Below are 13,163 nucleotides of genomic sequence, written 5' to 3'. Positions count from 1 at the left end.
GACCAGTAGTTGCTACTCTTACCACTCAACACCACTTATTAATGGACTTAGAAAAACTTCTATTGAGGTTGTTACTGGTGACAACCAGGCTTTGGTAGCCAGTTTGATGATTCAACCAGCTTTGATAGACAGAATTAAGCATGCCCATAAAGAAGGTTCGGGATTAGTGAGATTGGTGGAAGAAGTAGAAAAAGTGAATAAATTTGAGTTCAACATTTCTAAAGATGGAATATTAAGGTTTGGTGGTAGATTATGTGTGCCTGATAGTGAAGAAATAAAAAGAATTATCCTCGAAGAAGTGCACCACTCTCTTTACACTGTTCACTCAGGTAGTACAAAAATTTATTAGGACTTGAGGGAGTCTTTTTGGTGGAATGGTATGAAAATGGAAATTTCCAAACTTGTAGAACAGTGCCTAATCTGCCAACAGGTGAAAGTGGAACATCAAAGACCTATAGGGTTATTGCACCCACTCCAGATTCCATAATGAAAGTGGGAGCATATTTCTATGAATTTTGTTACAGGTCTACCATAGACACTAACTGGGTAGGATATGATATGGGCGATAGTGGACCACTTGACGAAGACCGCTCACTTTGTGCCTATTAAAATATCTTATAAGCTGGAAAAACTAGCTGAGTTGTATGTGTAGGAGATAATGAGATTGCATGGGGTACTAGTATCCATTGTGTCGGATAGGGATACTCGTTTCACTTCAAAATTTTGGCTAGGTTAAATTTCAGCACTCCTTTTCATCTTCAGACTGATAGACAATCAGAAATGATTATTCAAATTTTGGAAGACATGTTAAGGGCGTGTGTGCTAGATTTCAGGGGGACATGGATGCGACACTTGCCTTTAGTCAAGTTTACTTATAATAATAGCTACTAGGCTAGTATTGGGATGGCACCGTATGAAGCATATATGGTAAGAGGTGTAGATCTCCCTTGTATTGAGACAAGGTGGGTGAAAGAAAAAGTTTGGGTCCAGAAATCATATATAAAACAATAGAGAAGATAGAGACTATTTGAGCTAGAATGAGAACAGCTCAAAGTCGACATAATAGTTATGTAGATAATCATCGTCGCTAATTAGAGTTTGAGGTCGACGATAAGGTATTCTTGAGGACTGCACCAATGAAAGGGGTCATGAGATTTGGAAAGAAGGACAAGTTGAGTCCTAGATAAGTCAGGCCCTTTAATATTCTTTATCGGATTGGCCTAGTGGCTTACAAGGTAGCCTTACTACCAACACTCTCAGGGTTGCACGACGTATTTCACGTATCTATGCTGAGGAAGTATATACCCAACCCCAACCATGTTATTGACTGTGAGCCACTTCAACTTCAGGAAAATTTGACTTATTCGGAAGAGCCGGTACAGATTGTAGAGAGAAAAGAACAAGTACTACGAACTCGAACTATTCCGTTGGTTAAAGTGGTATGGAATGATCATGCTATCAGTGAAGCCTCTTGGGAATTAGAAGATGAAATGTGAGTCAAGTACCCACAGTTGTTCCACAGAGATCTCGATTCGCGTGTAACCTTTATGATTTGGTCCGGTTTTGGACATATTTTATAATCAAATCGATATATACCGATTTTGAGATTTTGAAGAACAAATACAGCACCGGTTACACTCCTTAACCGGTACTTCCAGTTTTACAAGTTCTGATCTGATTTGGTTTGATTTTTTCGGTAGATTATATAGTATATGTATTATAGTATATAATAATATAGTGATAATATATTGTAGTATACTATAATATATATTATAATTGTATTATAGATTACATTGATATATTATAATATAAACTACAATGATATATTATAATATATAATATAATGATATATTATAGTATATTATAATATATAGTGATATGGTATTACTATAAATATTAATAAAATAGACTATAGTGATAACATATAGTTATTTATAGGGATTTTAAAATTTAATATTATATTAATTAGTAATTTATTATATAATACAAAATTATTTTATATATAATCATATATATTATATATAAAAATTATATATATTGTAAGATTTATTTTATACAATATAAAAAATTAATATATAAACCAGTTTAGTTCCGTTCAGTCTAGTGTTACAAAAAGGAAAATCGAAACCAGATCGATTTTAAGAAAAATGAAACTAGTACCAGATCAAATCAAACCTAGTACTAGACCAACCCATTGGTTCCGTCTGGTTTATCGGTTCACCAATTTTTTTTCCACCCCAATTCTCGATAGCTTGTGACAAATTCCGAGAATGGAATTTTTATAAGGGGAAGGATGTAATACTTGGGCCCAAGCCACAAGCCCAGACCAAATGGAAGCCTAGCCTTTCAAGATGAAACGGCGTTGTTTAGGTAAGCTTCTTCCCCAGTTTCAATTTCTTCTGCCCCCACAGTTTTGTTCTTTTCTTTCCCTTCTGTTTCTTCATCCCAAAAATCTCTCAACCCCGATTTCCATCTTCCCCACATCTATGTGGTTCTGATTTTTCCTTTTCTCTTCATTCCTTCCATCACACAGATCTCTCTCTCTCTCTCTACTATCTATTCTCTTCTCTTTGTAGTTTGTATCCCATCCTCACAAGTCTGTCACTCACAGACCATCTTCGCCCCTCCTCCCTATCACGCATCATCAACATCAAGGACTGTCGTAGTTGGCCCTCATCAACACTAATTGTCCCTCCCCATTGAGCAGTGCCACACACCACGATCATTCACTTTTTCTCTTTAAGTTTCAGAACTCTCTCTCTCTCTCTCTCTCTCTCTCTAAGGTTCAGACTTTAAAGCACATAATCGAACCTTCACGCACTCTCTGTTTTCACTCTCTCACACACAGAGACTCTCACACACCCTCTGTTCTATTTCACCCCATCTGTCTCTCCTTCTCATGGTTGATTTATGAAAAACCGTAGCACAGGTTTGATAGTTCCTCTTCACTTCAGCCGATTTTAGCCACCGTGATCCACCGTGTGTGAACACTGGTAAGTCTAGCGCTCTCTCCCTCTAAATCCAAATCTCTCATTCTCTTGGTGTTCAGCTATCCACCCGCAATGTTACAAATGTATTTTTATTTTTATTATTTCATTTTATTATTTTATATTTTATTTTATGTGTATACTTCCTCCACTATACAGTGGTTCAACACTATTCTCGTTGGGTATTGGTTGCCACATTCTAGTCAAATAGTATGAATCTCCTTGATTCTTACTGCCAAGGTAATTCCCTTTCTTAGGAGAATTCAAGTTTGCCATGCTACAATGCGGTTTCCCCACTGGATGAAATCAATTTTCTATTTGTCAATGATAGTAAAGAGCTAATCTCATCTCTAGGTAGCGGGTGTCACTCCTTAATCCACATATCATCGCACAAAATTAGGTATCATAATTTCTCTCCTGTTTGCAATGTATTACTATGATTGCAACGCCATAAATTTTGAATGATATGAAATTATGGTGTTGATTTGTGGTAGTGTTGTTGTTGTTTGCATTGGGTTGAGATTAAGGATATTTGAGTAGCTAGATGGATTAATGTGGTTGTTGTTGAATTGAGATGTAAAGGTTCAAGTTGTTTGTTGCTAATTGGGGTGGAGTTGATGACTGTTTGGGTCATTACGAGATCTTCGGGTTGTGGCAATATGGACTTATGTGGCTGTGCAGAGGTACTGATGGGTTGTTTTGAGCTATATGTGGGCTGTGTTAGGGGGTTATACATGATGATAGTTTGATTTTGACGTTAACTAAGATGGATTGATAAGTTGCTTTTGGGAAGTGATAAGTGGCTATAGGGTTTTTGGATTAGGTTAATATGCTTGTTCTTGAGTATTTGACTTTGATAGTAAGTAGATTAACTAGGAAGTATGAATATTCACCTAACGTAAGTAATGCTGCTGGAGTTGACTTTCATGACTGCTTTTGGTTTACTTGTTCTTATACGAAAATAGTCGATTATTTAAACTAATGAATAGTTTATTTATTTATTTATTTGGGTGGTGAAATATTTAGAGGTCGAACTCAAGACTAAGAGAGCACGCTGTAAAAGTTGAGGTAAGCGGGGTTCATATACTAAAGTTTGCACAAAAGAAAAGGATTGTAGATGATTTTGAAAATATGAATTTTTTTTTTTTTTGAAAAAAAACCTGAAAACAATTTCAGATATGTGTTTTGCATACTCATGAAATCTTTATAAGAATAAAGTATTTCTGTCATGAATGATGTAGACATGAGCTTATTTTAACATTCTATTTTTGAACAGTGAAAAAAAGCGAATATAAGATCTAAAAAGTTTTGCTTTGATTAAATGAAGGTGCTTTGATTTTGTTATTTTGAATATGTGAAATGATATAAAACTATTCAGTACTTTGTTTTGATACAATGTGTCATTTGAAAACCTTGGCATGAATTTCTAATTTTGTATATGATTCTAATCTGGTTTCGATATTGCTTTTGTTCTGTCAATTGTTGGCCTGCATTGGCAATGCATGTTGTCCTAGCTAATTGGCAGCTTGCCAAAAGAATATATAATTTCTTACCTTCCGAGTCAAATTATGGTAATTGGTTGCCATTTGGCAACTTTATCTTTAGTGAAATTGACGAAAGATAGAGTGATGGAGTTAAATGCTAAAAATTGGAGTCGATTGCTAAAATAATTAGAAACCTATGGAGATTTTCTTTTTTTTTTTTTAAAGAAAAAGTCCTAAAAACTAAGGAAAATCAGTCATAGCTTATTATAATATGTTGGTATATACACTACAAGAAAACTACTTATTTGTAGCCAGCTATTTCCTACTAAAATAAGTCTATTTTTGTCTTAAATAATCATTCTTGTTGTAAATAATCTGTCACAAATGCTCGTTTTTTATGTAGTGATACGATCATATGTTGAACTAGATAATGGCTACCACAAGAAATAAGGCCTTTTGTGGCGATTCTCTGCCTGTTGCAAATAAAATTTTCGCAAAAAGCCATTATTTGTAGCGATTTTTTACATCATCACAGGATTTTTAATCAAGTTGGAAAATGGTCTTTTGTGGCGATTTTTACACTTTTTATGATGGACAAAATTGCCGCAAATACTAAATTGGTCTTTTGTAGCGACTTTTGAATTTTTACGACGAAAATTCACCGGAATATTAAATTTTTTTTGCGACATTTGGTTAATCGCTGTGATTGAGAAAGTGGTCATTTGCAGCGATTTTTTGTGTTTAAAAATTTCCGGAAAAGACTATTTCCAGCGATTAAAAAATTGTCACAAAAAAAAAAAAATTGCTGCAAATACTGCTTATTTGCGGCAATTTTAACTTTCGCCCATGAATTCAGCTCAAAATTTGAAACTGCCAATGGAATTCATTGTTAAGCTTTTTTCCGGCGACTTTTAGTTGCCGCAAATGTGTATTTCTACTGTATTTTTTTCATTGATAATCACTTTTCATATTTCCTATATGCCAAATGACGCGCACTCTGATCCTCACTACAAGAAATAAGGCCTTTTGCGGTGAATCTCAGCCTGTTGCAAATAAAATCACTGCAAAAGGCCATTATTTGCAGTGATTTTTTACATCGTCGTGGATTTTTTGTATCATGTTGGAAAATAAGGACTTACATGCATGACTGCCTTTGCTTGTTCTGATACGAAAATAGTCGATTATTTAAACTAATGAATATTTTATTTTCTGATTTAGGAGGTGAAATATTTATAGGTCGAACTCAAGACTAAGGCTTTGTTTGGATCTTAAACTACTCTTAACTCATCTCAACTCATCATTACAACTTTTTTCAAATTTTAACATAAAATATAATAAACAATTCAACTTTTTTAAGCCTTAAAATAATAATAATATTAAAAAATAATATTCTAACAATATTTTATCATCTCAACTCAATTCAACTCAACTCGCTTCAACATCCAAACACACTCTAAGAGAGCACGTTGCAAAAGTTGAGGTAAGTGGGGTTTCTATATTAGACTTTGCATAAAAGAAAAATGATTGTGGTTGATTTTGAAAATATATATATGCATGTTTGTTTTGAAAAGAAATCTGAAAACAAGCTTAGATATGTGTCTTGCATACTTATGAAATCTGTATAAGAATGAAGTATTTTTATCATGACTGATATAGACATGAGCTTATTTTAACATTATGTTTTTGAACAGTGAAAAAGAGCGAATATGAGATCTAAAAAGTTTTACTTTGATTAAATAAAGGTGCTTTAGTTTTGTTATTTTGAATATGTGAAATGAAATAAAGCTATTTAATACTCTGTTTTGGTATGATGTGTCATTTAAAATCCTTGACATGAATTTCTGATTTAATTATAATCTGGTTCCGATGTTATTTTTGTTCTGTCTATTTTTGGCCTGTGTTGGCAATGCATGTTGTCCTAGCTAGTTGGCAGCTTGTCAAAAGAATATATAATTTCTTACCTTCCAAGTCAAATTACCATATCTTTAGTGAAATTGACAAAAGATTGAGTGAGGGAGTTAAATGCTAAAAATTGGAGTTGATTGCTAAAATAATTAGAAACCTATGGAGATAAAATCCTGAAAACTAAGGAAAATCAATCAAGCTTATTATAATATGTTGATGTTGGTATATATACTACAAGAAAACTGCTTATTTGTGGCTAGCTATTTCCTACGAAAATGATACTATTTTCTGCTAAAATGAATCTATTTTTATCGTAAATAGTTATTTTCGTTGTAAATAATCCATTATAAATGCTTATTTTTCTTGAAGTAATATGATCATGTATTGAACTAGATAATGGTTAATTAGTACCTACAAGTTCCACAAAGCTATTAATGTTAGTATAGTTTATTTATTTCTATTAACCTATAATAACAAGACAGTGACTTTAATTTAATTTTATACATGCGTGTGCACCAGTACTTCTTGTTGATGATGACAACTGATATGGTTCTTTTGGATGAGTAAAAGAACTTATCGACAGGTGAGGTTTCCAAACCTTGTCATGTCAATACGGCCAATATATTCAATGTTTAGAATCTAGTTCGATACGCAACGGCCTGTAAGCTGGATGGTGTAGATCAGATAGCTTATAACGTACGTGTTTGTGGAGAAATTTGGGTTGATCATGAATTTGGTACGAGAGATCATTAATCTTAATGTTGTTTTGATGGTTCCTAGCTAGCTAGTACGAAATTGCGACGTGGAAATTCCATCAAAAGTGTCGCACGCATGAGAATTGCTCGTGCAAGGGCTAGGTACGAGATGAGCAATTCATTCGAGCCTCGCATGATCTTGGCTTTAGTAGGATTGCGACTATTTCATCAGCTACGTACGTACATGGTATTAGCACGATTTTGGGTCAGCTGACGTGGCTTCCTGCGAATTTACTTGAACTTCTTCGGATCCTTGCTCAAGCGAGTTTGCAATAAAGCTCCGCCAAATTCAATTATTTCTAGAGAATGATTTATGAGAAATTTTATTTACAGTTCTCACTTGGAGATTATATGTGTAGGCTTTTTATTAAATGAAAAAAAATATTATTTTAGGAAGGATATTTTTGTAATTTTAAAAAAATTTAAAAATAAAATTACCTAGACATGCATTACAGTTCTCAAATAGAGATTGTACATAGCATTACTCTTTATTTATATCGGGTAGGCTATCTAAGTTTTGTACATAAAATATTTTTTTGAAAAAAATTGGGTCTCATAAAAAAAAAATTACTTTTTTCACAAATATTTTAACTTTTTTAAAAAGATTGCGTGAAGTTTACACACTTTAAATCAATATATCTTGTATTAATTTATTTCAATTAATCCTATATATTTTCTATGCAAGTTTGTTTGGTTTTAGATTGTAAACATTATTTATAAAGAAAATTGATAAGCTAGATTTCCGGGATCATGATTTGTCAATTTTCAAACTTTCGCTCTTCAATTATAAGTACTCTTACGCAAGAGGTCGGCGGTGTTTTCGTCTTTAAAATTAGCTTCTAATTACAATACGCCACATTAAAAGTATATAAAATAGCAAAGGAAGAAAAATAGAGGTTTGAAATTAATTGATTGATCTGGCTTTCCTATCATTGATTATTTCTTACTTTATTTTTTCCTGATTTCTTTTCATGCATGATGCAACCTACCCTCGGATAAAGATAGGCCGTACCATCCTACTAGTTGATCAGAAACTGCTTCGGAATATTAAATACAGATTTTAAGGAGATCAAAGTCGTGAAGATCGATGTTCTGTCGTCACGACGGTTTCTTTAAAAAAATGAAATCGCCATGTCGACTTTTTAGTTTGAAAGTTTGGAAACTAAATTAAATTTAACTCATCTCAATTTATTATTATAATTTTTTAAATTTTAATATAAAATATAATAAATAATTCAATTTTTTTAAATTTTAAAATAATAATAATATTAAAAAATAATATTCTAACAATATTTTATCATTTCAATTCAACTTAACTCAACTCAGTTTAACATCTAAACATAATTTGAGTTTAAAATCTAACAGTATCTCATATTATTTATTTATTATAATAATTTATAAATAATAATAAAATGATAATAAATCATTTGTCAATAATAAATAATTATTTATAAATAATAATAAAATAATCTAAAAACAATTATATTTCCAAACAAATACTTAGATCAGATCATGTAGAGCAGTGACTTCAGAGTCTTCTCAATCAGTAGCCTCGATCGTGGAGAAGCATAAGCTGGCCGGGTTGCATGCATGCATGCAGTCTCGCGCGCAAATTAAAAGCTCATCTATATATAACTCATGAATACAGCTTTGACTGAAGCTGTGTCTGTGAAGGCCATGGATCATGAGCTAGCATGTTCTATAAGTAACATAACAACTTACATATATATATATATATATATATATACTTTCATGATTTCCAGCATGAATTCATACGCAGAAACTATTTATATTCGTACCATTGCATGAAGGGCTAAATCTAATTTATGGGTTGCTTCCAATGCTAGGAATCGGCCTGACTATTGACTAAGACTAGCTAGCTGGCTGAAATATAAGCAAGTTGCAGGTGAACTTAATTTGCGCATGCAGGACCCACTGCTTTTGCTTTTACCTTCTGATCGCGAGGTCCGCGCGCGCGCGCACGTATATACAGACACATATATTTCTAAAATTATATGTATTTATAGTCAAGTCTGAATTTATAAATGGCCTTACCTACCCCCGTTCAGGCTGACTTTGTAGCATGCTACGTACTGTGCTTCTCCCTAATTTCTTGCAAGTTAAGATACTTCCAGAGGCAATGTGAATCGATCGATCCTGATAAGGATATTTTCACTCTGGGAAATAATTAATGATCATAATGACTACAAAAAAATAAAGAGATGCGTAGGGGAACTTGTACACGACACGAATAAGTAATTTGCTTTAAATTATGTTATACCGAATCGAGCGTCTAACTTCAAAACATATATAACGGATAAGTTTGAATGCAATTTTCTAATCCGTAATTGTGAACTATTCTGGCCAGCTCGCCAATAGGAGGAGTGCTTACCCACTCCCCTAACGTATACACTAATAAACAAAGTCGGAGCCAAATTAATCGTTGAATGTTTCTCAAAAGTACCTGATCTATATAACTGTGCTGGCCAAGGTGGTGTTTACCATCACGGTTTGCATGCAAAGGCTCTCTTGATATCTATTGCTTTGCCATTATTCTCTAGGAAAATAATGAAGCTTGATGTGGAAATTATCTCTCGGGACACCATCAAACCCTCTTCACCGACCCCACACCACCTTCGCCATTACACTCTCTCCTTCATCGATCAAATTACACCTCAAATTTTCATGCCTCTTATTCTTTTTTACTCAAGAGATGTCGATACCGATCTTAGCTGCGTCGAGCGCCAAGATCGGATTAAGAAATCTTTGTCCGACGCATTGGTACTGTTTTACCCGCTCGCAGGACGAGTTAAGTACAATTCTCATGTTGAATGCAATGATGAGGGTGTCCACTACGTGGAAGCCAAGGCCAACTGCAATCTTTCCGAATTTTTGGAGGATCCAAACCCTGCTGAGCAAAACAAATTCCTGCCATATGAACTGGACGATGCCAATGAACTAGCCCTTGCCCTCCAAGTCACATCTTTCACTTGTGGTGGGATCGTTATTGGTCTGGTCTTCGCCCACAAGGTTTCAGATGCTTCCTCATTCTTCTTGTTCATCAACAACTGGGCTGCTATTGCTCATGGTAGCAGCAACATAGCAGTTCCACGATTCGAATCTGTGACGATATTCCCCCCAGTAACTTTTCCAAGCTATAGCGCAAGTAAGGGAACTGGAAAGAACAAGATTGCGATAAAAAGATTTGTCTTCCATCCTGCTGCTATAGCAGCCCTCAGGAGAAAATACAGCACTGACAACACGAGCATCGAATACCCACGTCCCACTCGTGTCGAGGCCTTATCCGCTTTCATATGCAACCGCTTCCTCGCTGCCACTCAACAAGAAGCAAATCCCAATAAGGTATGCACTTTGATTCACATAGCAAATTTGCGAACGAAGCTGGAGCCGCCCCTTTCAGAAATATATTTTGGGAACATGAGCATGCCAACAGGTTCGGTAATCTCCAAGAACACTAAGGATTCCTTTCACGGCATTGTTATTCCAATGAGAGATGCCATAAAGAAAATTGACATGAATTATGTGAAAAGTTTCCGAGAGAGTGGTGCCTACCAGAATTTCATGACGCAAAACTCAGAAAGATTCAGGAGAGGAGAGGTGGCTTCCTTGGCCTTCACTAGCTTGTGCAGGTTTCCTATTTATGATGTGGATTTCGGGTGGGGAAAGCCTATGTGGATAGGCTCAGCTAGATTGCTGCACACGAATCTGATTACTTTCTTTGACACAAAATCAGGAGATGGAATAGAGGTATGGATTAACTTGGATGTGGAGGACATGGCTAAATTTGAAGTTGACAAGGAGCTCCTATCGTATGTTTCGTCGACCAAGGTTTCTGTGAACTAGTCCATGACGTCCTAATGGACTGATAATATTGTTCTTGGTGGACAGTGCAAATATGTCTTTCGACGTTTTAAGCATGGTTTAGATCTCTTGGTTTGGGAGTACTGAAAGTAGATTAATATATATATATATTGAAGCAAGTGTGAAATAAGTTTGCAATTAGTAATATAATTGCAAACCCCTAGGGTGTAAGGTCGTCCGACTGAAAATTAGTACTTGAAAGAAACTTGGAATATCATTAATGCATAGTGAAAGTACCTTCAGCTATTTTTGGTTTTGAAGTTTTACTCTAGATTTCAAGTATTAATATGAAAAACCTTACCTCGTATCTTAATATAATTTCCTAGCTTATTCTTCTTCATCGATCAGTACCCCTTGTAGATGGAGTTTATAATAGACTTTTAATTATTTTAGGTTGGGGATCCTTTCAATTCTATTTAGAAAAATTATATTTGCAAACCGGTGTGGAGGACGTACACACCCTCTATATAATTGATTTGGCAAGATTTGATTTGTAATAGAAATTCTAAAATCAAATTTCTTGCAAATGTGTATTTTCCTTACAGGCCGCTTGTAAATAGAAAAACTCTTCTATTTAGGATAGTTGATCTACAGCCACCTCTCCCGTTAGTTATAGGATTTTTTCCTTTTTTTTTTTTTTTGTTTGCTTTTTAATACATGTATTTTTTAATACTTTTAAATATTTTTTAAAAAAAATAAAAAAAATCATAATATTATTAAAAATTACTTCCTTAATCACTAAGTAAAAAATAACTAAAATAAAAAATAAAAAATACAACTGTAGAATGGAGCGGTGTGAGTAGTATTTTCCTTCACTCATGTTAACATCTTCCATCAAGGGGATGCAACATTTGGCACATTCATATCACCGATTAATGATTCAAATGTTCATATTAATTGTCACCCATATCTTTATATTAAATAAATATCTTTATTCATGGAAGCCATGTCAAATCAATTCAAATAGGAAAAGTCTGAAGGCAAGCAGTTATGCGCACCGATGCGCACCGAAGTGCTGACCTGGAATAGTTTTAATGAAACGAACCGTTTGAGAGGGAGACATACAATTTTCACGGCTAACTTCATTTGGGTGGGATTTGAAGTTATAATCAAACCAATTGTTCAAAACGCACAGTTTTGAAACAACCGAAGGAGACGATGCCCACTTCTTCTCTGGTTTTGCCCCAACGCTGCTTCTCTCCTCTGGTTGGAGCCCGCTTCTCTCTTCTTTGTCTTTTGCCCCGAAGCACACGCAGTCTGCTTCTCTTCAAGCCGTCGAAAGTTCCCATTTCTTTTGCCTAATCTCTTCTCTAGTTTAACCCCCAAATCTTGGTCCGAGCCCTAATCTTGTCGGCGTGCCTTCGTTGCGCCTCTTCCCTACGAAGACAGCTGCGGCCACCGGTTCTCTCTCTCTCTCTCTCTGTGTAACAATCAAATGCAGTTGATTAATTTTGTGTTATGTATATATTTTGATTTTGCGGTTTTTTGAAGTTAGGTTTTGAATTTAGGTTTGAAACATGGTCATTCGCATCCAAGGTGCGTGTTATACATTGAAGGTTGTTAGATGTACATTTATGTCAGTGGGAAATATAGAATAGAAACTTGATCTTGTTCGAGGCCATTGAATATGTCCAGTACTAATGGATATCTATATGCTTCCACATCCTATAAATAATGCATTTTTGTCTGAACATCTAGATCATTTAAAGTATATAGGTTCATTTTGTATGTCAAGTTGAGCAAGCTGGTGATTTCAGTATTTGAGTAGAGTGGTGACATCCCAATATTTTGTCCTGTCTGTCAATGTGGTTTAGATGAGATTAAATTAAGTAAATTTGTCATGACTGCAATTGTCAATGAATTTGAACTGATTATATGTTGTGCTTGTGGATAAATAATCATTTTCTAAAAACAAAAGAAAGGAAGAAAAGAAATATGAAGCAGTATTGTGTATTTATTAAGATTCTCAATAACTTTGAGACAATGGCTTTTCAATGGCTTTTGTGTCTAAAGTGGCAGCAATTATAGTTTAGATCTCAAGATTTATGGGCATTTGAGACAAATCCTTGTATGAGTTTGAAACATACAAGGATTTTCTCAGTTCACAATACCAACTAAGTTTTGGTAACTTAGTATGAAACAAACACTGA

The 13,163-nt window shown here is 34.5% G+C and overlaps 1 protein-coding gene across 1 annotated transcript; it reads left to right on the top strand.

Moving 5' to 3' along the window:
* The first annotated feature begins 6,910 nt into the window (after positions 1-6,910).
* LOC121255145 (stemmadenine O-acetyltransferase-like) lies at positions 6,911-10,995 on the top strand. Its single transcript, XM_041155424.1, has 2 exons — positions 6,911-6,925; positions 9,706-10,995. Exons 1-2 carry the CDS (start codon positions 6,911-6,913, stop codon positions 10,993-10,995), a joined length of 1,305 nt encoding a protein of 434 aa, XP_041011358.1.
* Positions 10,996-13,163: the final 2,168 nt, after the last annotated feature.

This window comes from Juglans microcarpa x Juglans regia, chromosome 3D (genome assembly GCF_004785595.1).
Source record: "Juglans microcarpa x Juglans regia isolate MS1-56 chromosome 3D, Jm3101_v1.0, whole genome shotgun sequence".
Taxonomy (NCBI): domain Eukaryota; kingdom Viridiplantae; phylum Streptophyta; class Magnoliopsida; order Fagales; family Juglandaceae; genus Juglans; species Juglans microcarpa x Juglans regia.
This window is presented reverse-complemented; position numbering and strand designations above follow the sequence as displayed.